The sequence below is a fragment of the Lissotriton helveticus genome, chromosome 2_1 (genome assembly GCF_964261635.1).
Source record: "Lissotriton helveticus chromosome 2_1, aLisHel1.1, whole genome shotgun sequence".
In the NCBI taxonomy this organism is placed as follows: domain Eukaryota; kingdom Metazoa; phylum Chordata; class Amphibia; order Caudata; family Salamandridae; genus Lissotriton; species Lissotriton helveticus.
In genome coordinates, this window is record NC_136059.1 from 1,995,645,082 (window position 1) to 1,995,670,692 (window position 25,611).

The window sequence follows — 25,611 nt, forward strand, 5'->3', positions numbered from 1 at the left end:
TACTAATGCAACTCTTATTTTGGCTAAAGAGGAAAGGAAAACTGTCCTTTGTGAAAACGAGGAAAGGGGTAATTCTCAACACAGCTGCATTAGAAGACAGACAGTAGAAGAAGATCACAAGCTGCCCATTCTCCATTTTGAGCCACGAAATCAAAGAGCATATAAATCAAAAGTAAATTCATGTCAGACTAACCAGGACCTGATGGATACGGAAGGGTTCCTGTCGCTGCATACTCAGACTCCTGACCTAAAAGGAAAAAAATAAAAGCTAGTTAATCCTCAACTAGAGCAGGCTTGTAACAGACAACAGCTTACTCTCACTCCTCATTTACATCACACAATGAAAGGTTTCCTTATAAACTGAAGTAAAGGCCCTCCCAGTTACCAGTCAATCTGCATAGTACACAATACATTTCAGACAAAGCTCCCGAAGCAAAAACGAACATTAACAACGTTTTTTTTATTCTTGCCTTCGGTTTAGGTTTGTGAAACAGAATTAGGATATTATGGGAAGACTTAAAGAAAATAATATCACTGAAAGGGGGATGCAACAATGAGGGTGTGGGTGGCAGGGACCAAAACAAAGTGCAAGAAACGCAGGGGGAGCAAACGGATAACAGATACCAACATGGGCGAAAAAGCAATGTAGATGGTATAATCAGGCAAAGGTACCACATAGGAGGGCAGCCGGAGAAGCACTAGGGCAGCGAAAGAGCAACAGGGGCAAGCTTGACAGAGGGGGAGGAGTACACAAGGAAGACTGCTAGAAAACATGAGCAATCAAATGAGAGTGACAATGAAGCCAACTAATGCTCAAATAACGAGAAGGCTCCAAGCCTCTGTAAGATAACAATACGTCTTGCAAGAGACAGCTCATGCTACTAGGCAATTCCTACAATGATCTTAGAAACTGAAAAAGTAATTGTGCATCTTCAGAACAATTATACAGCTAAGTAGGACATGAACTATGTCGGGATACACAAATGACTGTAGAATAATATAGATCAAAGTTTTGATCCACTGTCCTTAAGCAATGATCTAAATCAGTCTCCAGTGATCCCCGTCACAGTAAACTTAATTAGCCTAAACTGATGAATGCCTTAAGAAATAGCCAATGCCACTAATATGTGGAGAAAATTCCTGTACGCGTTGCTTTATTACAGCAGTAGGGCAGGGGCACACCTGTAGCGACGATTCAAAATCAAAACACATGCTCCTGAAAATACCTTATCAGGGATTTTCTTTGTGCTCATTGCAGCACTGAAAGGAACCTATACCAAAGCTTGGCACAGACTACAAAAGATAGTGTTTTCCTTAAAGGGAGGGGTGGGGGAGGAGGATTTGGAACTCAGGAAGTCGAATGCAAAATGGTGCCAGTTGTATAATATTTAACCAAGCATTCGCAAAGCCAATACGTCTGGTGTTGGCTGCCAGCCTTTTGGCAATTCTTTTTTATTTTGCGTGGTTTTTGTTAAACGTTATTGTTCAGGAAGCTGCCCGGCCCTATTAAATCAAAAGAAATTTTAAAAACCAATTACCTTAAAAAACTACACCTTACCCTGGTGCACCCAGCATCAAAGGAAACTATATTGTGTTGATGTGCTCGATGTGAAAGGGAAGCATGCTGTAACTCATTTTGAGCTCAGTCAATGGCTGGAGTGGGCTAACATTACCTCTTGGTGCATGCTGGAGTGGGTGGAGGAGAAATGTGAATGACACATTCACAAACTAATGGAGAATGCCTTGCTGAAAACCTCCATAAGTAACTATGTCACACATACTTTCAGTAAAATCAAAAGTCTTGACTAACACAGACCTAAAAGAAGTCATTAGTCTGGCATTGGCTGCTAGCCTCACCTTTGAGAACGAAGGCAATAAAGAAGAGAAGAAAGTAAGGAAAGAAAAAAGGAATGTAGGAACGAAAAAGGAGGAAGGGCAAAAAAGGAAAGAAGGCAAAAAAAGAAAGGAGGGAAAATGGAAAAAAAGAAGGAAGGAAAGAAAAAAATTAAGGCAAGTAAGTGAAGAAAGGAGGGTAAAAAAGAAAGAAAGATGTAAAGATAGAAAGTAAAAAAGGAGGAGGGACAGGAGGGGGGAAAAAGAAGGAAAAAAGAAGGAAAAAAGAGAATGAAAGAAAAAAATTAAGGCAAGTAAGAGAAGAAAGGAAGGTAAAAAAGAAAGAAAGATGGAAAGATAGTAAAAAAGGAGGAGGGAAAGGAGGGGGAAAAAAGAAGGAAAAAAGAGCCAGAAATAAGGAAGAGAGAAAAAAGGCAAAAAGAAAAAAGGGAAAGGCAAAAACAAAAAAAGGAAATAAAGGAAAAAATGAAGAAAGGAAAAAAGAAGGGAAGAAAAGTAAAGAAGGCACAAAATCAATTTTAAATAATAAAAGCCCAAAAAGAAGGACTGAAAGGAAAGAACGTAAAAATGAAAAGAAGAATCCAAGCAAAGAAATGGGGAAAGCAAAAAAGGAAAGGGAAAGGCAGAAGAGAAAGAAAGAAGCAACAAACGAAGTAGAGAAGGCAAGAATTAAGATATAAGAAGGCAGAAACAAAATATAGAAGGGATTCAACAAAGAAGAGAAAAGGGAAAGAAGGAAAGAACGAAGATGGAAACAAGGAAGGAAAGATGGCTCACAACATAAAATACTGGATATTAAAACCTAAATTACACCCCACGTTTTTTTCAATAACTGGTATAAGTGTGCCGCAAATTAAACACCATAAGGTTTGGTCTTCTTCCTGGGCAAAATTTATCAAAGAACCATTGGTAAAGCACACTCCAAGAACACATTATGGTATGCTGTGAAATAGCAGCAGTTCACCTCAAAACGAATTTACAGCAGCAGCGGAAGGAGCCATGAACTTATAAAGCTGGAATGTGCCCTGTGCTCACTTCAAGTGGGTCCTACTGTCAAATCAGACAACACTGGCCCTAAAGGAAAATCTTTGTGTGGGACGTGCACCCTGTGAAAGAGCAATATGCAGTCCCTCAATCTGGCTGTAGGAAGCTGGCTCTTTATGTGATATATCAAAAATCTGATATATCGTGCAAAGAGTCGGGGGATCCCTTATGAAGGGGCAGCAGCTTGCTAAGCAATCCCAAAGTACTCTGGTAGGGGTAGTGTGGTCGAGCAGCCACAGGCTCAACACAGTAGAGTGCAAAACATCAAAAAATACACACTATGGCCAATAAATGAGACACGACTCAAAAAGAAGATCCACACCACTTTATAAAAATAGCAAGTATCCTTATATAGGTTTAGACAACAGAGAAAAATCGTTCAGGTAAGTACGTTTTTAAATATAAATTCTTTTCAGTTCAGAAAGTAAACACCCTGCAACTTTGGGAGTTTAGCAATGTTGTCCTATGGAAGGTAAAACAAGTTCTGGAAACAGGGATACTACAGCGACTTACAGGACCAATCTCCAGGAGTTAAGATGAGTGGTGGGCAAGGTCCAAGGCAGCACCAACAGCACACCACCAGTGGCACAAGAGCAGCCGGGTGCGGGGTGCAAAACAGTGTTGGGAGCCCAATGGTTTTCTATGAAGATCGGTAATTACACCAAATGGCTGAAGGCTCTGGCTAGAAGGCCATTCGGAAGGAACCAACAGGGTGTTCAAGTCTTGCGATGCTCTGGGACGTAGGGACACCGGAGGTTCTCTACTCCAGGACACAGCGGAGTCGGATGCAGAGGTGACTTTGGGCATTGGGTTTTCTTCCCAGGAGCAGTCGGTCGAGGGGGCCTGCATGCAGAGGCTGCAGGTGACGGAGTCCACGAGGAGAAACACCACTATGGACTTGAGCGCTGGAGGGCTGGGGGACCTTGTTGACACCGTTGGCCACTTCAACTTGGGCCGGGGGCGATGGGTGAAATGGTGGCTTCAGGTGTCACGTTTTGGTGATTCCATGGGCCTAGGAGTCTTTGCTTCTGAGTTTTTGCGGAATGCAGGAGAACAGGTCCGCTCTTCAAGGGAGGTCTTGGGTCTTTATCGAAGGCAGGCAGTCCTCAAAAGTTTCTGAGCCAACAGGTGCAGGACAAGTTGACTTTGGTGCAGGTATCGGTAAGGGATGCAGACAAGCTGGCAGGGTTGGTAACAGGTCAACTGCTTCTTCCCTCCTCTCTGCTTTTGCGGATCTTTGGTGTCTTCTCTCTTCTTAGGTCGACAGAATCGTATTCTCTGGTGCTAGGTGCTCCCCTAAATACTCAATTTATGGGCGTTGGGGGAGTGTAGAGTAATAGCCAATGGCTACTGACTCTAGGGTCACTATGCCCTCTATATGACCTCTTCATGTTGGAAGAGGGAATAAACCTGTCTCAGAATTCCCAAGTAAGTCATCACAAAGATGGCTACTTCTGAAAAATGTTATCCACCTCAGTGTATCCTACTTTAGGGGCGGTACTAGCCTGGGTGTGTCATGCCTACCTGACTAGCTAATTTTGCCCCCTATCCAGGTGCCAAGGGGGCTCTAGGTGGCAGATTCCTCTCCTGTGAGGGGAGTAAGTCTCTCATTTCACAGGTGGCAGCTCTTTGAAGCTCGTCGTCCTGGGGAGGTTAATCAGAAGGTCATCCTACTGGAGGGGGTGTTACACCCTCTTCCCAGACAGGCTTTTATTCTGGGCCTTCCGGGAGCTGAGGCTCTCACGTTAAGAGGTCAGAACAGTGTCTCAGGTTGGCAGAAACCAGTCAGAGAGGACACCAGAGGCTGGAAGGTTTTCACGGGGCACCTCTAAGGTGCCCGCTGGCAGCATTTATTGGTAAATCCATCACCGGAATCAGTGTGGGTTTACCAATATGAGATGTTTGATACCAAACATCCACATTTTCAGTGAAGCCATCATGTAGCTGAGGAACTCGCTTTCACCAGTGTGCAGCACATGTTTTAAAAATGGCTTCCCTGTCCACTTGCACTGGCAGTAATAGGACTGATGAGTAGAGGGGCATATCTGCTCATGCAGCTGTAGCCTCACGTGTAATGAATATGCTACTTACCAGTATGCATCTGTTCTTGGCATGTAGGGCTGCTGACATTCATATCTATAGCATAGATCGCTGCCTAGTGTTGGGTCCGGATGATTGCACATTGTTGTCCTGGAAGAGTCTTCGAAGTATCACGAGATAGGTGGCTCCTCCCCTGGACTACAGTGCGCATGGGCATCGACTCCATCCCCAGATTGTTATTAGCCATTGTGGCGAAGATGGAGTGTAACAGTGTGAGCGATGACCATGCTAAGAGTAAGTATGAAATCTGCAGCCGCTACAGGCGCCGGGGAGGAGGGCGGGCGATATGAATGTCAGCACCCCTACATGCCAAGAACAGATGCATACTGGTAAATAGCATATTCAGTTCGAGGCATGTGGGCTGCTGAATTCATATCTATACCATAGAATATATAGCAGTCCCTCCATTAACGGCGGCCGCCTGTGCCAGCTGCAGACGTTTGAAAAAGTGCCTTAAGAACAGCCTGCCCTACAGCGGCTTGCTGCTTGGAGTGCACATCTACACAGTAGTGTTTAGTAAATGTGTGTGGTGTAGACCATGTGGCGGCTCTACAAATGTCTTCCAAAGGGATATTACCAAGGAAAGCCATGGCGGCCCCCAACTTGCGGGTGGAGTGGGCTCTAGGGGGGGCCGTTAAAGTGCGCTTAGCCTTGTGATAGCAAATTTGAATACACTTAACGATCCACCTGGCTATACTTGCTTTGGAAATGGGGTTGCCTTTGTGCTGGGCCGAAAAGGCAACAAAGAGTTATTGTGTCTTCCTAAAATCCTTGGTCCTATCGATGTAGTACATCAAAGCTCGTTTGACGTCGAGAGTGTGGAGCATTCTTTCGGCTACTGTCTCTGGGTTTTGAAAGAACGCGGGCAGTTCAATAGTCTGGTTGACATGGAACTGTGAAACCACCTTAGGAAGAAATTTAGGGTTAGTGCGCAGCACCACCCTGTTCGAGTGAATTTGTATGAATGGCTCGTGGACAGTGAGCACTTGGAGCTCACTAACACGTCGCAGAGACGTAATGGCTATCAGAAAAGCCACTTTCCATGTTAAAAACTGAACCTCGCATGAATGCAGAGGCTCAAAAGGTGGGCCCATCAACCTGGTGAGGACCACATTAAGGTTCCATACAGGAGCTGGCGGGGTCCTGGGAGGGATGACCCGTTTCAGTCCTTCTAGGAAGGCCTTAATGGCAGGCACTCTGAAAACGGAGAGGTGCTGCCTGTTTTGGAGATAAGCTGCTATGGCGGATAAGTGTATCCGAATGGAAGCATATGCCAGCTTGCATTTGTAAAGATGTAACAAATAACAGACGATGTTGTGAGTGGATGCATCTAGCGGGTTGATGTTGTGTTCTGTACAGTAAATGACAAACCGCTTCCATTTTGCTGCATAGCAAGCTCTGGTGGTGGGCTTTCTTGCCTCCCGTATGATATCCATGCAGTCGGGAGGCAAGTTAAGGTAGCCAAATTCTAAGACTTCAGGAGCCAGATCGCCAGGTTGAGCTGTTGCGGGTCTGGGTGCTGAATGTCGCCATGGCTCTGCGTCAAAAGTCTGGGCGTGAGGTGCAGCCTTTGATGAGGTACGACGGAGAGTTCTAGAAACGTGGTGTACCATGGTTGGCGTGCCCACGTTGGAGCAACCAGGATGAGTGTCATTGAGTGTTGCTTTAGCTTTCGTGCCACCAGCGGTATGAGAGGTGCTTGGGGAAAAGAGTACGCAAATCTGCCTGACCAGTTCATCCATATCGCATTGCCCTGCGACTGTGGGTGAGGGAACCTGGCGGCAAAGTGTTGTCATTTTGCGTTTTCCCTTGTGGCGAACAGGTCTATCTCTGGATGACCCCACTGCTGGAAGTACGGGTGGAGTACTGATGGATGTACTCGTGCATTTGGTGGCTGTACCTGCTGAGCAGATCCGCCATCTGATTGTCCTTGCCCGGGAGGTGTTCCGCCATGAGGAAGATGTTTCTCTGAATGGCCCACTTCCACATGCTCTGAGCCAGATGAGACAACTGTGGAGAGTGTGTACCTCCCTGCTTCTGAATGTAATACATTGCCGTCATGTTGTCCGTCCGGATCAACACGACTTTGTTGCACAGATGTACTTTGAATGCCTTCATTGCCATGAAGATTGCCATCAGCTCTAGGTGGTTGATGTGCATCTTCTTGTAGTCCATAGTCCCTGCACTGTGTAGTGGAGTACATGAGCTCCCCAACCCTGGAGAGAAGCGTCCGTTGTTAGGATGATCTGTGGAACAGGCTCCTGGAACGGTCGGCCCTTTCAAAGGTTGTGTGGATTCCACCAATGCAGAGAGTTGTATGCCCGACCGGTCACCAACACTAGGTCCTTTAACTGTCCGTGAGCCTGATTCCACTGACGTGCTAAGCACTCTTGAAGCAGACGCATATGTAGCCTCGCGTGCGGGACTATGAAGATGCAGGAGGCCATCATGCCTATCAACTGCATGAACACTCTTGCTGGAAGCGAGTGTCGCGGTCTGAACTTCTGGATGAGCGACTGAATGCTGTTGATCCTCACAGGATTCGGCTGAGCCGTGGCCGCCAGAGTATCTATCGTCGCGCCCAGATACTGCCGCACATGGGCTGGCTGAAGGTGCGATTTGGGATAACTCAGTGAGAATCCCAGACTGTGAAGAAGGTGTATGGTGTGGGACATGTTGGCGGCGCACAGCTGGGCCGACTTTGCTTGGACAAGCCAGTCGTCCAGATAAGGGTAAACGTGAACGTTCCGCCTTCTGAGGTGCGCAGCCATCGTCGCCAGGCATTTTGTGAACACCCACTCCGAAAGGTAGGACCTTGAACTGATAATGCCGACCCTGAATGGTGAATCTGAGGTATTTCTTGTGTGATGGATGTAGAGGAATGTGAAAGTATGCATCCTTGAGATCCAAGGTTGCGAGGAAGTCTCTCTGGTTGAGCAACGGAAGAACTTGCTGCAGCGTCAGCATGTGAAAGTGTTCTGAGAGAATATACTGGTTTAGGGGTCTGAGGTCCAGAATGGGTCTGAGGGACCCGTCCTTCTTCGGGATTAAGAAGTACAGGGAGTACACTCCTGTGCCTTCTTCTTCCACCGGCACGAGCTCGATTGACCCTTTTTGCAGCATGACAAGTACCTCCTGCTGCAATAAGTGCAAATGCTCTGTGGACATAGGACGGTGTTTTGGTGGCATGTTGGGTGGAGTGGATGTTAACTCCAGACAATAACCGAACTGTATAAGTTTCCTGACCCACCTGTCTGTGGTGATGGATTTCCAGACTGGCAGGAACTGCTGGAGTCTCCCCCCCGACAGGTGTTGTGTGGTCGGGGGGCAGTGGCAGGGCGTCATCACTGTTTGGTGGTGGCAGAGGAACGGGAGTTGTTATTTCCACGGCCTCTGCCCTTGGCACTGTTGCCCCGGTAGCCGCCTCTACTCTGCTTGGTATAAGAGGACTGCGCTCCACCTCTAGTGTATTGCGTTTGCTGGGACATCAGGCCTCTGGGTACACCTCTATTGCCTGAGCGACGAAAAGTATTGGCCCGAAACTGTTGGGACTGGAGTGCTCCCATGGACTTTGCAGTCTCGGTATCCTTCTTTATTTTTTCCAGTGTGGTATCCACCTCAGGACCAAACAACCTATCAGGGTTGACCGGCTGATTGAGGATGGTGGTTTGTATCTCCGGCTTGAAACCGGAGATTCTGAGCCATGCCTCACGTCTCAACATCACACTGGTGTTAATGGCCATGGCCGCGGTGTCCGCCATGTCCAGTGCACATTTAATAGAAGCGTTGGAGATGAGCTTCCCTTCCTGAATGAGCATTTCCGCCGCCTCTTTATACTGATCGGGTAGATGTTGTAACAGGGTCTCTAGTGTGTCATAGTGCGCCCTGTCATATCTGGCCAAGAGTGCCTGAGTGTTTGAGATACGCCAGATATTGGCTGTTCGAGCCGCCACCCTCTTCCCCGATGCCTCCAGCATTTTAGATTCCTTGTCTGGGGGAGGAGCATCACCAGTGGTTTGCGAATTCGCCCTCTTCCAGGCATTAGAAACGACCAGAGAGTCCAATGGCAACTGGCCCTTGATGTAGGTAGGGTCTCCAGGTGCCGGCTTATATTGTTTTTCAATTCTAGGGTTGACCACCCTGGCACGTGTGGGTTCCTTAAAGATGTCTGCAGCATGTTTGAGAACCCCTTTCAACATTGGGAGAGTTTTGACAGTCTTTTCTGCTGTGGAAAAGGTATCAAAAAGGAAGTCCACGTCAACAGGGTCAGCGTGCAGCTGGACGTCGTGGTTTTTAGCCGCCCTCTCAATGAGAGCATTAAATGCCGCACAATCCTCAGTAGGAGATGTTTTGACATTGTACACTTGAGTGTCCGGGGCAGTTTGCGGATCCCCTGGGTCCCCTGCATCTGCCCAAGAGTCCTGGTGATCCTCAGGATCAGTGTTGGCAGGAAAGTTATACTCTTCGTCATCACCTTCCCCAGCCTCCACATCTGAATAAGTGGGTGAGGGTGTAGCAACTCTAGGAGTCTGAGGAGCAAGTGGCTCAACCAGAACCGGGGAATCCGTAGAAGGCTTCTTGCGCTTCAAAGGAATCGTGTAGGACTCCAAAGGCTGCGTCGCCGTGATCTTTCTCTTGTAGAGGGTAAGTTTACCGGTGTCGGCGTCGATAAAGTGTTCCGACTGCTCCTCCATCAAGGGTTGTCGATGCTTCAAGCTCTCAAGCTGCGGAGAAGGCTTCGACCCTGCAGACCCTTGCACGGGCGCGTTGGTGACCGACCTTGGTGCGAAGGCCTTCGGTGCCACCTTCGGCGGCAACGTAAACAGGAGTGGCGTCGAAGACTTTGGCGTTTTGGCAGCCTGCTTCGGGGTGGAAGCATCCTTCGGATCGACCGCGGAAGCCTTGTTCCTGATGCGTCGCAGTGAGTCCGACACCTGCTTCGTAAAGGAAGCGGACGGTTTCATCGACCCGACAGACGTCCTCGGTCCACCAGCGTGTGAAGACTCGAGCGTCGATGTTTTTGTCTTCTCCGGCTGAGGCGCAGGAGCAGCTTTCTTAGGTGCGCCGTGTCCTCCTTCCGCGCCGACGGCCTTTGGCGCCGACGACTTCGGTTCGGCGGCCTTGACTCCCGGGGTTGGGGCCCCAGTCTTCGGCTCGACGCCCTTGTTCGATTTTGGATCGACGGCCTTGACCGACTTTGGCTCGACGCCTCTGGTCGACTTCACTGGGTCGACAGATTTCTTCGGCTTCGGCCGCCCCGACATATCGGAAGACGAGGGGGCGGCCAGAGGGACAGACGTCTTCTGTTTCGTTGGCGTCTCCATCACTTTCGGTTTCGCCGACACAGAGGGTTTCACTTTCGGTTTCGTTTTGACGACCGGCGGCTCCGCAGAAGTGTACGTAGCCGGGCCCGCAGGCGAGGCCGTGGATTGGGGAGCAAGGTCTTGGGTAAGGCCGTGTGGCGATCCCGCGACCTGAACCTTAGTGATTGTACGAACGGGGCATAGCTCTTCGCCTGAGCTATCTTCCATGGCCCCATAGGCCTCATTGTAGTCTCCTACCTCGTCGACGACTTCTTCTGCATCGAGCGCTTCGACATCCGCGTCGTAGTCGATCTCCTCCGCAGGAGGTGAAATCTGCAGATGAACTTCTTGTTCGTCAGTGTCTTCTCTCTCGAAGATGTCCACCGGTGCCGGGGCCGACTGCTGGGCCTCCAGTCACGCCACGCGCCGAAGCCGAATCGTCTTCTTCGATCGAAACCGGGACCAAGCCATACAGTTGGCTTCATCGTGATCCGGCGACAGGCACTTGTTGCACACTGGGTGGACGTCGATGTGGGGATACTTCGATCCACACACGGGACATTTCTTGAATGGGCTCCGTTCCATGATGTGTCGTTGAAAGTCTTGCTGCGTCGACTGGGCCTCGAGCACCAAAGAGTCACGCGACTCCTCGGGACGTCCGACTCGGGGCTGAGCCGGAACAGAGTTGGGCACCGAGCGCAAAAACAATACCGACGGTATAGGAAAAAGGCCTTCAGGCCTTAATAAAGTCTATATCGATTCCGAACTGGAGATAACGAATATACATCCGAACCCAATGGCGGAAAAAAAACAATCTGGGGATGGAGTCGATGCCCATGCGCACTGTAGTCCAGGGGAGGAGCCACCTATCTCGTGATACTTCGAAGACTCTTCCAGGACAACAATGTGCAATCATCCGGACCCAACACTAGGCGGCGATCTATGCTATAGATATGAATTCAGCAGCCCACATGCCTCGAACTTTTCAGCACCATGCCTTAGGACTGTTCGGCCTGTTGTCGGAGTGACTTACAAATATCACATGCAGCATTAGGGGACATGGCAGAGAGAGATGTGTGACATTTCGTGTTTTCACTTTTGTCTGCACCAAGACACGCAGCCTGCAATGGCAGCCTTGCATGAGATTGGTGAAGGGTCCCTTAGGGTGGTACAATTAGGGCTGCTGCCTGCAGGGACCCTCTTAGGACCCCAGGCCCCAGGTACTAGGGGTACCATTTACTATACTACTGTACAGTTGGAGCAAACAACTGTACAGTATTGTGAAAGACCTCTGGCACTGGAAACCTGGTTAGCAAGAACCTAGTGCACTTTCAGTCAAAGTCACATCAGTTACCAGGCAAAAAACGGCTACTTTGCTACAGAGGCTGTAACCAGAGGTTTATTTAAGTAGGCTGACCTATTACCCCATGCTGAATGCTGAGGAGGGCAGAAGCAAAATGAGAATGACAACAAACCAATGGATGGAGAGGTGACAGAGAGCTCATTTAAGTAAGTATATTATACATATTATTTTAATACAAATCAACCGGCCTTGGCCTAAAAAATTAAAATGGCAAACACACCAAGAAAAACGCACCCTGATGAGTGGGATACTGCGGATAAGGGTCCCCAGCAGTCTTCTCTCTGATCTCTTTCACCACTGGCATGTGCAGCACGGGTCCATACTCTGTGCGCATCTTAATGGACATCTTCAGCTTATGACTGCAGAGAATAAAAAGAGACCATCTCTCCTGTTAGTACACGGTCAAGTTAAATGAAATATTTCTTATTACTGCATCAGGTTTTCACTAGAGCAGTTACAACTAGCAGTCAGTTTTTGGTTTCTTTTAGAATATAATGTAGAGATTTATTTGTATAAACCTAGGCCCCCTTTAAAGATTTGTGGCAAGAGTATTACGCTTTTTCTCACCAACTTCCATCGGGGACAGATGTATTTCCACCTCCCCTGAGAGTAGCACCACCTCCCTCTCCTACTTTGAGCTTCCTCAGAACAATGAAAGTTGGCAAATTAGGAAAGAGCAGGTACTCTCACATCATGTGGCAACATCAGCCCACTTGCCCTGGTTACAGAAAAAATGGGTCACAATAACACCCGACCACTGCAGTAAGAAAACATTACAAACACTCAAAGTCTTTTAACACTGCAACTTAAACGTTCTTTTGCCACATGATTTGCCCTTGTATCCCACTTTTTTCTAGCATTCTGCATGGTTCAAATCTATTTCTGAGGCATGCAAGGGGAAGGTCATCCCTGAGACTGACATTAAAGTATTATTAGACTGACACCTGCATGTAATGTCAATTACTTATCAAACAGAACTCAAAGGACGTATGGCAAACCCTTCTCAATTACACTGATAAAATTCAACAAGTGGTGAAGAATCCAAACCTGCAGAGTTGTACAGTTTCGACTGAACCCCCACTCAATCTTAAATAAGCAGCTAGACACTACAATATAGCCATTGAGCAATGGAAGAAAAGTGGTTTTCAAATGTAAAGTCACCTACAAGAAGACAGATGTTGTTATTCTTATAGTCTTTTGTAGATCTCTGCAGGTATCTAGTGTAGGAAGGTGGATATCTGACTATGGTTACCCCCAAACATTTTGCCTGGTGTTTAGCTGGTTTTTGACATAGTTGGCCTGGGATCCTGCTATTCAGGGCCCCAGGCTAATTGCTCTCTCCTTAAAATGGACTCCATGTACCTAAGGTACATACACAATTGGAACTGGTTCACCTTATTGGCCCCTGTAACAGTGTACCCAGGTACCCAGGTCATAGGTGCTACCATGGCCTACCAGGGGCTGCAGCATGTATTGTGCCACCCCTGGCCTGGCCTCCATATTTGACACAACTGGCTGATCACTCAGCTGGGGTAAGTCGGTGTAATCACCCCTTACTTAGGTGTAGTATGCCTATACCTAACCTAAAATGGACACATATGTTCCTATCAGTCACTCCTATGGAAGGCCTCATCAATCCTGGAGGCAGAGTGCTTGGAAATATGTGAGATGGTGCTCTGGCATGAGCTGAGCCTGTCTACAGCTTTCGGAACCATGTCCTTTAGCTGTTTCATGATATTGCCATACCATATACTCTTAAGTGCATTATGAACCTCGCGGTTAAATGCTATCTTAGGTTTGGCTTTATCAAAACATGTCGAGTAAGGTGTCATACGAATTGGAATACTACCCCCTCGCCAGTTCTGGCGACGGGGGTAGCATTCCACCCTTCTAGAGGGACACGACATGTACCTAGCCTGAACCCCGGTTAAAGTTAAACAGAGCCTTAGCATCTCAAAATGGATGCTGCCACCACAGACACAAGTCTGACCTCCTGCTGCTGGGAGTCCTTCCAGCGAGGGCAGCTTGGACAAAGGGTTTCCTGCCTGGGGAGGTGCTAGCACCACTCCAGACAGGATTTTGTGTATTGGGTAGGACAGGGCTGAATAGAATCAGACATGCCTGGGGCACACAAGGTGTCCCTGTGCATAGGCCAGTTCAAACCGGTGCTGGGGCATTCCAGCCCCAGTCCTGGCGCGAAACTGGACAAAGGAAAGGGGGTGTAACCACCCCCCTTCCTGGTTCCACCCAGAGGAGGGACCTAGTAGGTGATCCGGCCCCCCAGATTCGAATAAGAGTGGGAGCTGTGTCCTGAGACTTCAGATCATCCTGAATCAACTTGAAATACAGAAGAAGACTGGACTTCGACATTCTGCTGCACAGAAGACGGAAGAGAATCTCCCTTGTGGCCAAGGAGTGACCACCCTGTGAACACAGGCACCAACCAGCAACTCAACGTCTGCTTTGCCGCCGCCTCCCGCCGGAGCTCGAGCCCAGAGCCTGACAAGACCCAGACTCCCAGACTTCTCACAGCCCGATCCACAGTCCCTGCAAAGAAGGGACCCGTGGAGGCACCGAGAGACGTGGGACCGGACCTCTTGGAAGACCCCCGAAACGCTGACTGCGCAGCATCAGAGGCACCCTCGACGCTGTGCTTTGGGGTTTGAGAAGCCCCAACCTCGAGCAGCCCTTGCACCGAAGATCAGCCCCCCAGCATCTCCACGATCTGCGTGGGGCCCTTTTGCATCGTGCCACTCGACGCGCCTAACCGTCCACTTGCCGCGCGGCTAGTCGCCATCTTGGCGACGAAACCTACGACTTTCACTGCGGGTCTGGTTGCTCCAGACTTGCCCTTGCTCCTGTAAAAAGGAGCCCCTGCTCGGACCTTGCTGGTCCGAGTAACAAGCCTTTTTCGATTCCTGCGTGGCTTGCATTAGCCAAGGCCTGTTTGCTTCAATCAAGTTGCCGACACCGCCAACAGCGAGAAGCCTGCGTGGGACAGCTCGTGACCGACTCCTGGACGTCTTCGACCCCTCGTGTCCACGTGGCTGCAGAAAGAAGCTACACCTCGACGCCTGTTTGCACCCGACATCGCCTGGTTCCAATCTGGTTCCACGGTAGTCACTGGCTAGTGACTTTGAACATTGTCCCCTCTGCTTTCAGGTCTTCACCTCTTCAGATCCACCCTTGGATCCACCGGAACTCTTCACATCGAGCCGCCTGCAGCATCTTCAGCTCCAAGCACCATCGACCTGCGTGACGAAACCCGACACTACTTCGACCCTATGCACCCGCTTCCTGTGGGTGAGGTAACTCAGCTCCGCCGGTGTTCCCACACTGGTACACACCTCTAGTGTCTGTGTCTGAAGTTTCATCCTTCTAGGTCACTCGGAAGGTTCCTTTCTAACTAACTTTGTACTTTTTACGCACCTTAGACTTTGCATTGGTGAGTGCGTGCACTTTAAACACTGCACCCGAGTCCCGCGGGCCTTTCCCGACTTCTTCACTGTTAGTCCCGAACAGCTCCAGCGATTCCCCAGGCCCTAGGCCTATTTCCTGTCCAAGTGGCATCTCTTATACCACTTTCTTAGTATATGGTTTAGGTGGCCCCTAGGGCTCATCCATAATTGTGCAACTTCTGTGTATTTTAACTGTGTTTTGTTTTAACGCATTTGCTTCTGTGCTCATAAAGAGTATCAGGGATATTTGTAGTAATAAATCCATATATATTTTCAATATATATCTGTGTGGTGTCCTTTCATTTGGTATTCAAGGAATTGTGTATGGTAAAACAGCTTGCTTCACATGCCTTTACAGAGTTTAGCCTAAGACTGCTTAGTCCATGCTACCCCTAGGATAGCTTGTCTATAAGGTTGACTTTACAACCTGCACCATAAGGGTTGCTTGGCATGGTACAAGGTGATCACTAGAACTAGTGAGCATCATATACCAGGCCAACTTCTCACATTGGTGAGCAGCGGATTGGGATTTGAGCTTGCTGTTGTTTTACCATTACAATCTTTGAAAATATCATTTGAAAGATCATACAGGTACCTGATAGGTACACTAAAACAAGACTAGATATACTTAAGTTCTACTGAACTTAGTTGTTGTAGAGGATAGGGAGTAGCACACCCTGACTACAACTACTAGATAGGTTTTGTAGGAAAACACAAGTGGAGGTAGATTGCAACACATCCACCACACTAGAGCAATGTCTGGAGCAGAGGGATCCACTGGACTAACCTCTGTTGAGAGTGACCCTCCAAGGGCACCATCCAAATTTGCTACCTTTCCATTTAAGGAACTGAGGCAACTGTGTTCCATGAGAGGAATCAAAACAGGTCCTTCTCCTACAGCAGGACACCTCAGAGAGCTGTTAGACCAGTCTGAAGCTCTAAGGAACTCCAAACCAGGCCCCTCAGGGACTGGAGATGGAGGATCTCCCACTGAAGATGATAACCCTGATGCCCCTGCCCCGGTCGTCCAGATAGATGAGGAAAACCAGACCACTGGCAATACTCAGCCTGAGGAAGAAGAAGAGGGGGAGGAGGTAGACGAAAGGGAGTCTGATGATGATAGAGATAGCCAGGTGTTAGTCAGCAGGCTTAACCAGGCTAACCTAAGCTTATTTGGGACTGAAGGTGGGTCCAACCCATTCAGACCCCCAAATGGACTTAACCAGGAGCATAGGAGGAGGAGGAATCACTCAGGTGAGTCCAATACTTCCCATGTTTCTAAAGGTTCTCATGGCAACTCCAGAGGGAGTTGACTAGCCCTCAGAGTAGGGAACATGAGGCCAAAATGAGAGAGGCTGAACTTAGGATCCAGAGACAAGAATTAGAAGTTGCCCTGGCCAAAGAGAAACTTGCTAGAGCAAGGCAGCCTAGAGAGAGTGGATTAGATTCCACTGGTGGCAGCACTATCCCTAAGGATAAAGACAGGTCCTATGACAATAGAAACCTGAGTAAGATTGTGCCCCCCTACAAAGTTGGGGATGATATCCACAAGTGGATGACTGCACTTGAGAGAGCTTGCAAAGTACAGCAGGTCCCTCAGGAGCAGTGGGCAGCAATCTTGTGGCTCTCCTTTGAAGGTAGAGGCCGAGACAGACTCCTCACAGTTAGTGATGGGGATTCTAGAAACTACCTGGTCCTGAAGAGTGCTCTGATTGATGGGTTAGGCTTAACCACTGAACAGTACAGGTTAATGTTCAGAGATACCCAGAAGACACAGACTCAGGACTGGTCTGAATTTGTTGAATGTGCCACTAAGGCTCTGGAGGGCTAGTTGCTGGGAAGTAAGGTTACTGACTATACAGGATTGTATAATTTAATTATGAGAGAGCAAATCTTAAGTAATTGTCAAAATCAGCTTCTACATCAGCACCTGGTTGACTCTGATCTGACCTCCCCACAAGAATTGGGTAGGAGGGCAGACAAATGGGTCAGAACCAGGATCAGGCCTAAGAACCAGGGTGGTGACCAAAAGAAAGAGACTACCAAGCCTCAAGAGAAGGGTGGGGATAAAAGTAAGGAAAAGACTTCCCCAGGGCCCCAAAACTCCAAGGATGGGGGTGGGTCCCAAGACACTTCTTCAACCCAGAGAAAGCCTTATTGTCATGTCTGTAAACAGGTTGGGCATTACAAAACAGACAGCTGTTGTCCCAAGAATGGCAATAAAGAGAATATACCTCCAAAGCCAGCTCCAACACCTCCTGTTACTGTCAGCAGTAATCCCCCAGGAAGTGGGAGCACACCCAGGAATCTGGGTGGGTTTACTTTTGGAGGACAGGTGGATTCTGGCCTAACCAGGTCCCCTACCTCAGATACTCTTGTCTATGAGACTGGCATGGGGTTTGCCAATTTCACTGCTTGCCCAAACACTTTGAGCAAGTATAGACAGGAGCCCCTCATCAATGGCTTGAAAGTTGAGGCCTTTAGAGACACAGGGGCTAGCATCACCATGTTAGCTGAATGTCTAGTCCCCTCAAGGCAACTTTTACCTGATGCCACATATCAGGTGACAAACATTGATGGAATAGAAACCAATCACCTCATGGCAGTAGTAAATCTTAGCTGGGGAGGTGTCACTGGCCCAAAGAGAGTGGCAGTGTCATCAAACTTGCCTGTAGATTGTCTACTGGGGAATGATTTAGAAATCTCAGCCTGGGCTGAGGTGGAACAGGAAACCCATTCTAGAATGGTAAATCTCCATGGAAAGGTTAGTGGGGCTGTGCTGGCCACAGCCCCAATACAAGATGTCCTTCCTGAAAAGGTTGGTAGGGCTGAGCAAACCTCAGCCCCATCTTTAGCTAACTTCCCTCCTGAAAAGATTAGCAGGGCTGTGATGGTAACAGCCCATACCCAAACTGAGTCTCCTCCTGAAAAGGTTGATGGGGCTGTGATGGCCACAGCCCAAACTCAAACTGATACATGTGTTGTGAAGCCTGAAAAGATGGATCATGCCACACAGACAGAGCATTGAGGAGGAAGAGAAATCTCCCTCCCACCAGACTTTAGGAAAGGATCAGCCTCCTCAGGGAACTGATCTTACCCCTGATGAAGGAACTGCCCCAGAGGTAGTCAGGCCTAGCCTGACAGAGCCTCTGATGTCAGTGGACCCTTCTCAGGTGGAACCCAGTCTGGAGCAGGTATCCTGCCCCTCTCTACCTTGCCTTACTCAGCCCAGGGCTGCAGAGGACAAGAAGGACAGTGAGCCCCAAAGGGCCCCCTGTCAAATAAAGCACCCCCATCAACAGATTAGGGGCACCGAAACTAGTAGCCCTAGTGAGGTGAAAACTTTAAAAACTCCTGAGGGAGCCCCCTTAAAAGTAGTTAGGGACCTCCCACAGATGGATTCTGTTGGGCACAGCCAAACCTGGGACCCCAAGGCCCCAAACCTGACCTGTCCCTCCAGTAAGCCAACAAGAGGGACCCAGCCTCCAGCTTTAGGTAGCCAGAGGTTGACCCTGAGAGCACAGTGCAACTCAGTCAAAGAAAGAAAGGCACACATGGTGGAGAGTGATTGGAGGAAGCTGAGTCCTACAGAGGAATCTCACTTCAGTACTCCATCCCAACACCAGCCTTTAACTTTGCAAAGTCACACCACAAGTAGAGATTCCCTATGGTGGAGACCCTCAGATACCCTTAGGGTGAGGGATTGCTTAGTGGACCATGAGACAGGGGGTAACCAAGCCAGAGCTGGTACTTCCTTATATGGCCACTTAGGCAATATAGGCTTACCTGGTCAAGGATAGCCTTATCTCCTTTCGTTTGGGGGGGGGTTATGTAGGAAGGTGGATATCTGACTATGGTTACCCCCAAACTTTTTGCCTGGTGTTTAGCTGGTTTTTGACATAGTTGGCCTGGGATCCTGCTATTCAGGGCCCCAGGCTAATTGCTCTCTCCTTAAAATGGACTCCATGTACCTTAGGTACATACACAATTGGAACTGGTTCACCTTATTGGCCCCTGTAACAGTGTACCCAGGTACCCAGGGCATAGGTACTTCCATGGCCTACCAGGGGCTGCAGCATGTATTGTGCCACCCCTGGCCTGGCCTCCATATTTGACACAACTGGCTGATCACTCAGCTGGGGTAAGTCGGTGTAATCACCCCTTACTTAGGTGTAGTATGCCTATACCTAACCTAAAATGGACACATATGTTCCTATCAGTCACTCCTATGGAAGGCCTCATCAATCCTGGAGGCAGAGTGCTTGGAAATATGTGAGATGGTGCTCTGGCATGAGCTGAGCCTGTCTACAGCTTTCGGAACCATGTCCTTTAGCTGTTTCATGGTATTGCCATACCATATACTCTTAAGTGCATTATGAACCTCGCGGTTAAATGCTATCTTAGGTTTGGCTTTATCAAAACATGTCGAGTAAGGTGTCATACGAATTGGAATACTACCCCCTCGCCAGTTCTGGCGACGGGGGTAGCATTCCACCCTTCTAGAGGGACACGACATGTACCTAGCCTGAACCCCGGTTAAAGTTAAACAGAGCCTTAGCATCTCAAAATGGATGCTGCCACCACAGACACAAGTCTGACCTCCTGCTGCTGGGAGTCCTTCCAGCGAGGGCAGCTTGGACAAAGGGTTTCCTGCCTGGGGAGGTGCTAGCACCACTCCAGACAGGATTTTGTGTATTGGGTAGGACAGGGCTGAATAGAATCAGACATGCCTGGGGCACACAAGGTGTCCCTGTGCATAGGCCAGTTCAAACCGGTGCTTGGGCTTTCCAGCCCCAGTCCTGGCGCGAAACTGGACAAAGGGAAGGGGGTGTAACCACCCCCCTTCCTGGTTCCACCCAGAGGAGGTACCTAGTAGGCCCAGATTCGAATAAGAGTGGGAGCTGTGTCCTGAGACTTCAGATCATCCTGAATCAACTTGAAATACAGAAGAAGACTGGACTTCGACATTCTGCTGCACAGAAGACGGAAGAGAATCTCCCTTGTGGCCAAGGAGTGACCACCCTGTGAACACAGGCACCAACCAGCAACTCGACGTCTGCTTTGCCGCCGCCTCCCGCCGGAGCCCGAGCCCAGAGCCTGACAAGACCCAGACTCCCAGACTTCTCACAGCCCGATCCACAGTCCCTGCAAAGAAGGGACCCGTGGAGGCACCGAGAGACGTGGGACCGGACCTCTTGGAAGACCCCCGAAACGCTGACTGCGCAGCATCAGAGGCACCCTCGACGCTGTGCTTTGGGGGTTGAAAAGCCCCAACCTCGAGCAGCCCTTGCACCGAAGATCAGCCCCCCAGCATCTCCACGATCTGCGTGGGGCCCTTTTGCATCGTGCCACTCGACGCGCCTAACCGTCCACTTGCCACGCGGCTAGTGGCCATCTTGGCGACGAAACCTACGACTTTCACTGCGGGTCTGGTTGCTCCAGACTTGCCCTTGCTCCTGTAAAAAGGAGCCCCTGCTCTGACCTTGCTGGTCCGAGTAACAAGCCTTTTTCGATTCCTGCGTGGCTTGCATTAGCCAAGGCCTGTTTGCTTCAATCAAGTTGCCGACACCGCCAACAGCGAGAAGCCTGCGTGGGACAGCTCGTGACCGACTCCTGGACGTCTTCGACCCCACGTGGCTGCAGAAAGAAGCTACACCTCGACGCCTGTTTGCACCCGACATCGCCTGGTTCCAATCTGGTTCCACGGTAGTCACTTGCTAGTGACTTTGAACATTGTCCCCTCTGCTTTCAGGTCTTCACCTCTTCAGATCCACCCTTGGATCCACCGGAAATCTTCACATCGAGCCGCCTGCAGCATCTTCAGCTCCAAGCACCATCGACCTGCGTGACGAAACCCGACACTACTTCGACCCTATGCACCCGCTTCCTGTGGGTGAGGTAACTCAGCTCCGCCGGTGTTCCCACACTGGTACACATCTCTAGTGTCTGTGTCTGAAGTTTCATCCTTCTAGGTCACTCGGAAGGTTCCTTTCTAACTAACTTTGTACTTTTTACGCACCATAGACTTTGCATTGGTGAGTGCGTGCACTTTAAACACTGCACCCGAGTCCCGCGGGCCTTTCCCGACTTCTTCACTGTTAGTCCCGAACAGCTCCAGCGATTCCCCAGGCCCTAGGCCTATTTCCTGTCCAAGTGGCATCTCTTATACCACTTTCTTAGTATATGGTTTAGGTGGCCCCTAGGGCTCATCCATAATTGTGCAACTTTTGTGTATTTTAACTGTGTTTTGTTTTAACGCATTTGCTTCTGTGCTCATAAAGAGTATCAGGGATATTTGTAGTAATAAATCCATATATATTTTCAATATATATCTGTGTGGTGTCCTTTCATTTGGTATTCAAGGGATTGTGTATGGTAAAACATCTTGCTTCACATGCCTTTACAGAGTTTAGCCTAAGACTGCTTAGTCCATGCTACCCCTAGGATAGCTTGTCTATAAGGTTGACTTTACAACCTGCACCATAAGGGTTGCTTGGCATGGTACAAGGTGATCACTAGAACTAGTAAGCATCATATACCAGGCCAACTTCTCACATCTAGTAACTAGAGAATCACTTTCAATCCGAGTTTATAAAAATATATTTAAAGTAGAACAAAAATGCTAGGAAAGGTACTTTACCATTGATATGCAGCACATACTGCACTTGGGGGCAATTCCCTATAGACACAAAAGGAATTGCAAGGGCCTAATCTGCAATATACACCATACAACCCCAAATGAGAAATTCTCAATGTAGGAAGCTGGCTCTGTATATGGTATTGTCACTAGGTGGTTATACCGTGCACACAGCCCAAAGGTTCCCTAAAAGTGTACAGGGCTCAATGCAAAACCCAAAGTGCTCTATTAGTAGTAGTGTGGGTGAGCAGATTTAGGACTAACACAGAGGAGTGCAAGACATTTATTGTACAACAAATGAACAATAATGGATACACTGCTCAAGAAGGAGATCCAGACCAATTTTTGAAAAAAATACTTTGTTTGTATTTTATTTTAAGACCAAGGTCTTCACAATAAGGTAAAACTTTTTAAATAAAAATACTTTTCACTTTCAAAAATCGACACTTCTCAGAACAGTTTAATGTTATCCTATGGGGAGTAGAATATTGAGGTTAAACCGGTAAGTAATACACTTACAATTCCAGTCTTTGGGACTAAAGGTCAGCAAGGGGCAAGGATCAGGTGAGCACCACCAGTGGCACAGGGGCAGCCAGGTACAGAGGTCATAACGGGAGTTCGGCCCAATGAGTTTCAATGGAGACTGGAAGTGCCTGGAGCAAGGGAAACATCCTTTACCCCACATGTGTTACTCCGCATGCCATTACCCTGCTTTTTTTACATTGCAAAATCTTTTACACCGCAGGTCTTTATACCGCAAACTATTACAACGCATTCCCCAAAGTAACGCCCGGTGGCGTTAGAATAGTAAATTGTGTTATAATGTGGAATGCGTTGTAATGCATTGCGTTGTAAAGCCCTGCGTTGTAAAAGATTTTGCGGTGTAAAAACTGCGGGGTAAGGGCACGCGGAGTAAAAGTGTACTGAGTAAAGTGTCCTACTCATGGAGCAACACAGTTAGTAGATAAGTTGCAGGGGCCAAGCTCTGGGGATTAGGACAAGCACAGGGGACTAACAAACCAGGACCAAACCTACACTACCAGCTGCACAGGGGTGACTGGGTTCAGGATGCAATTTCAGCGTTGGGCGTCCAATGATATTCAATGAAGATTCTTGTTTTGGTACACAGGCTGCAAGTGTGGCACTGGAGGTTGCAGGAGGGAGACCAACGACAGCCGAGGCAAGTTGAGATGTAGAGGGTCGTAGCGGTATCGTCGGTTCAGCTCATCAAGGACCAGTGGCTTTGGTGCAGGTGTGCCTTTCAATGCCAGAGTCTTCTTACTGGAGCTGGTTGCGTTCAGGGGGTACCTCTGAATTCACACTGCAGGTGCCGCTGTAAAGATCAGGAGGGGTCAGACAATGAAGGGCACGAGGTCAGGATAGCTGGGGAGACTTCACTGCACAGGTGAGCTACTCAGACCTCGGGCATCGGGTGAAGAGGGGGCAGGGATCACGGTTCCAGCTGGATCCGGAGCCCTTGGAGTCGGGTTCGTTTGGAGAGGTCAGCTGTCCACGAAGATTGGAATTCTTTTAAGGAAGCAGTCCTCCCAGGGTTTCAGAGGTTGCTGGCTGAAAGACAGGTGCGCAGGTTCACAGAAGGTAGAGACAGACCGGTACGGTTGGGGCTAAGGCCGCTGTCATCTTCGGTCTTTTCTGCAGGGACGTCTTCTTCATTCTTAGGTTGTCGCAGATCTAGTTTCCAGGTCTGACAGAACCCCCTAAATACTGAATTTAGGGGTGCTTTAAGGGAGTAGCAGGTAGGGCCAATGTGCACCTTACCTGGGGTGACTACACCCTATATTATGCCACCATCCTGTGGGAGAAGGCATAGACCAGGCCCTTATTGGAGGGATCCCCCCACCCCCCATCTTCAAGATGATGGGACTGAAAGATGCGTTTAACCTGGTCTCCCCCACCTTAGTGGTGAAATTGGCAGAGGTGGGCACACCTCCTACTCTCCGAAGTTTTTCCACTGGTTTTCAACCCAAAGTGGGGGTGTAAACCATGGGCTGCCATCTCTTGCTAGCAGCTGGGGGTTGCGTTGCAAAGGCAGCAGGCCTTTGAAGCTTCCTCTTTCGAGCACTGGCCCATCCTGGGGGAGGTATGACACCTCTGCCGGGAATGTGCATTGTTTCTGGTACCAAAGAGCAGGAGCTCTCCACCCAGAGGCCTAGGAATATGTCTGGTGGTGGCTAGCTGCCTACAGAGGGTCAGAGACCACAACAGGGTTGGCAGGACTTCAGGAGGCACCTTCGAGGTTCCCTCTGAGTACATGGTACAATAAATCCCACACTGACATCAGTGTGGATTTATTGAGGAGTAGTTTCTTACCAAACACTCCTTTGTTCAGTGAAGTAATCATGGTACTGTGGAACTCGAGTTGTCATGGTTCCAGCCCATGTACTCTTTAAGACTTCACTGCCACTTACAATATTAAGGAATGGACCCTAATATTGTTGGGGCATATCTGCTCATGCAGATCTACCCTCACCTGTGGTATAGTGCAATGTGCCTTAGAGCTGTGAGGTCTGCTAGAGGGTCAACTTACCTATAACGTCACACAGTGCTGGCTGGCATGGCACCATGTCGACTTTGTTTTCTCCCTCTCAGGGACTTGCAAGCTGCAAGGGCAGTGGCATGGTCCCAGTGAGAGGGGGTCTCAGGGGACCCTCATTAGCTCCCAGACCCTAGGTACCATTAACTATGGAATTACAAGTTGCAGAAGCATCAACTGTGGATATGTTTTGGGGAAGAAGCACTGGCACAGGGTTGGGAGTGACCCAGTGCACTACAATTGAAACCACATCAAAACCAGGCAAAAGGTAGGGGCTAACCATGCAAAACGAGACACTTTCTCACACTCAAACTATCTGAAAAGTCACTTGGTACAAAAAATAAGACTACTACGCCCTTACCTTGTTTCATCTGCTGCAACTGACTTTGCATTGTCAGCCACAAACATATCGTGGGTCCTTTTCAAAGACCTGAACACAAGGGTATGCACAGAGTGCTTCTGTACATCCTGCAGGAAACCAAAAAAAAACACAAAAATTACATATTTAGACTTATTTCACATTTACATTTAACTTCTTTTTTTAAGTGTGGAGTAAAAGTGTGTTGATGAACTTTCAAAGTGAACTCTTCTTTAGGAAAGGGTATGGACCCATAACACTGTTTCTTCAGTATTGATGTTCCATCCTGTCAGTTCCGTTCAGAAACAACCTAGCTCCTCATCCACTTTCACATATGGGATATCACATTGCACATTTTAAATAACCTGAACGTTGTAGCCTTTGTAAATCATTCTAACTAGTTTCAACTGCCTGTAGGACACCAGAGGTAAAAAAAAACGTCCACACAGCAACAAGGAAGGCGCTTTTTGGAATAGCCATAAAATATAACGATACTACACCATGACAAAACGATAGGAGGTGTGACACAGGTACAACACATGTTTGAAAAAAACCAATACCTAAGAAGAATTGTAGCTTGCCAGTAGCTTTATGGAATGTGCAATGTGAAGTGTCAGACAGTAAAACTAGGTTTAAAGCAGTGAGCAACCCGAAATACCCATGAGGGCTTGGGTCAATATATGAAACGGTAAGGGGTGCCTTCAAGGGGATTTATTTTGAAGATATATCTTTAAACTGCCTCCATCTTTTCCCTTCCTTGGGGTTTAGTTTAGTGGGCGACAGGCACGCTGCTAGTGGGGTTAGGTCGTAGCCATCTGCAGGGGTGCAGGGTGGGGGGCTGAGGGTGTTTTTTTTTTCTTTTTCCTTTATTATGTTCTATGGCCTTTCTTTTTCCCTTTTCCCTTCTTCACAAGAGATGTGGCATATTATCCTGAGCCGC

The 25,611-nt window shown here is 48.5% G+C and overlaps 1 protein-coding gene across 1 annotated transcript in view; it reads right to left on the minus strand.

The window, feature by feature from the left end:
• PLRG1 (pleiotropic regulator 1) overlaps nucleotides 1-25,611 on the minus strand; it is a 138,747-nt gene that overhangs the window by 94,918 nt on the left and 18,218 nt on the right. The window contains exons 2-4 of the mRNA XM_078676958.1: nucleotides 24,675-24,781; nucleotides 11,899-12,023; nucleotides 194-247 (exon numbers count right to left, since the gene is read on the minus strand). Of these exons, the coding sequence (XP_078533084.1) occupies nucleotides 194-247; nucleotides 11,899-12,023; nucleotides 24,675-24,781 (286 nt within the window). The remainder of the gene's footprint in view (nucleotides 1-193; nucleotides 248-11,898; nucleotides 12,024-24,674; nucleotides 24,782-25,611) is intronic.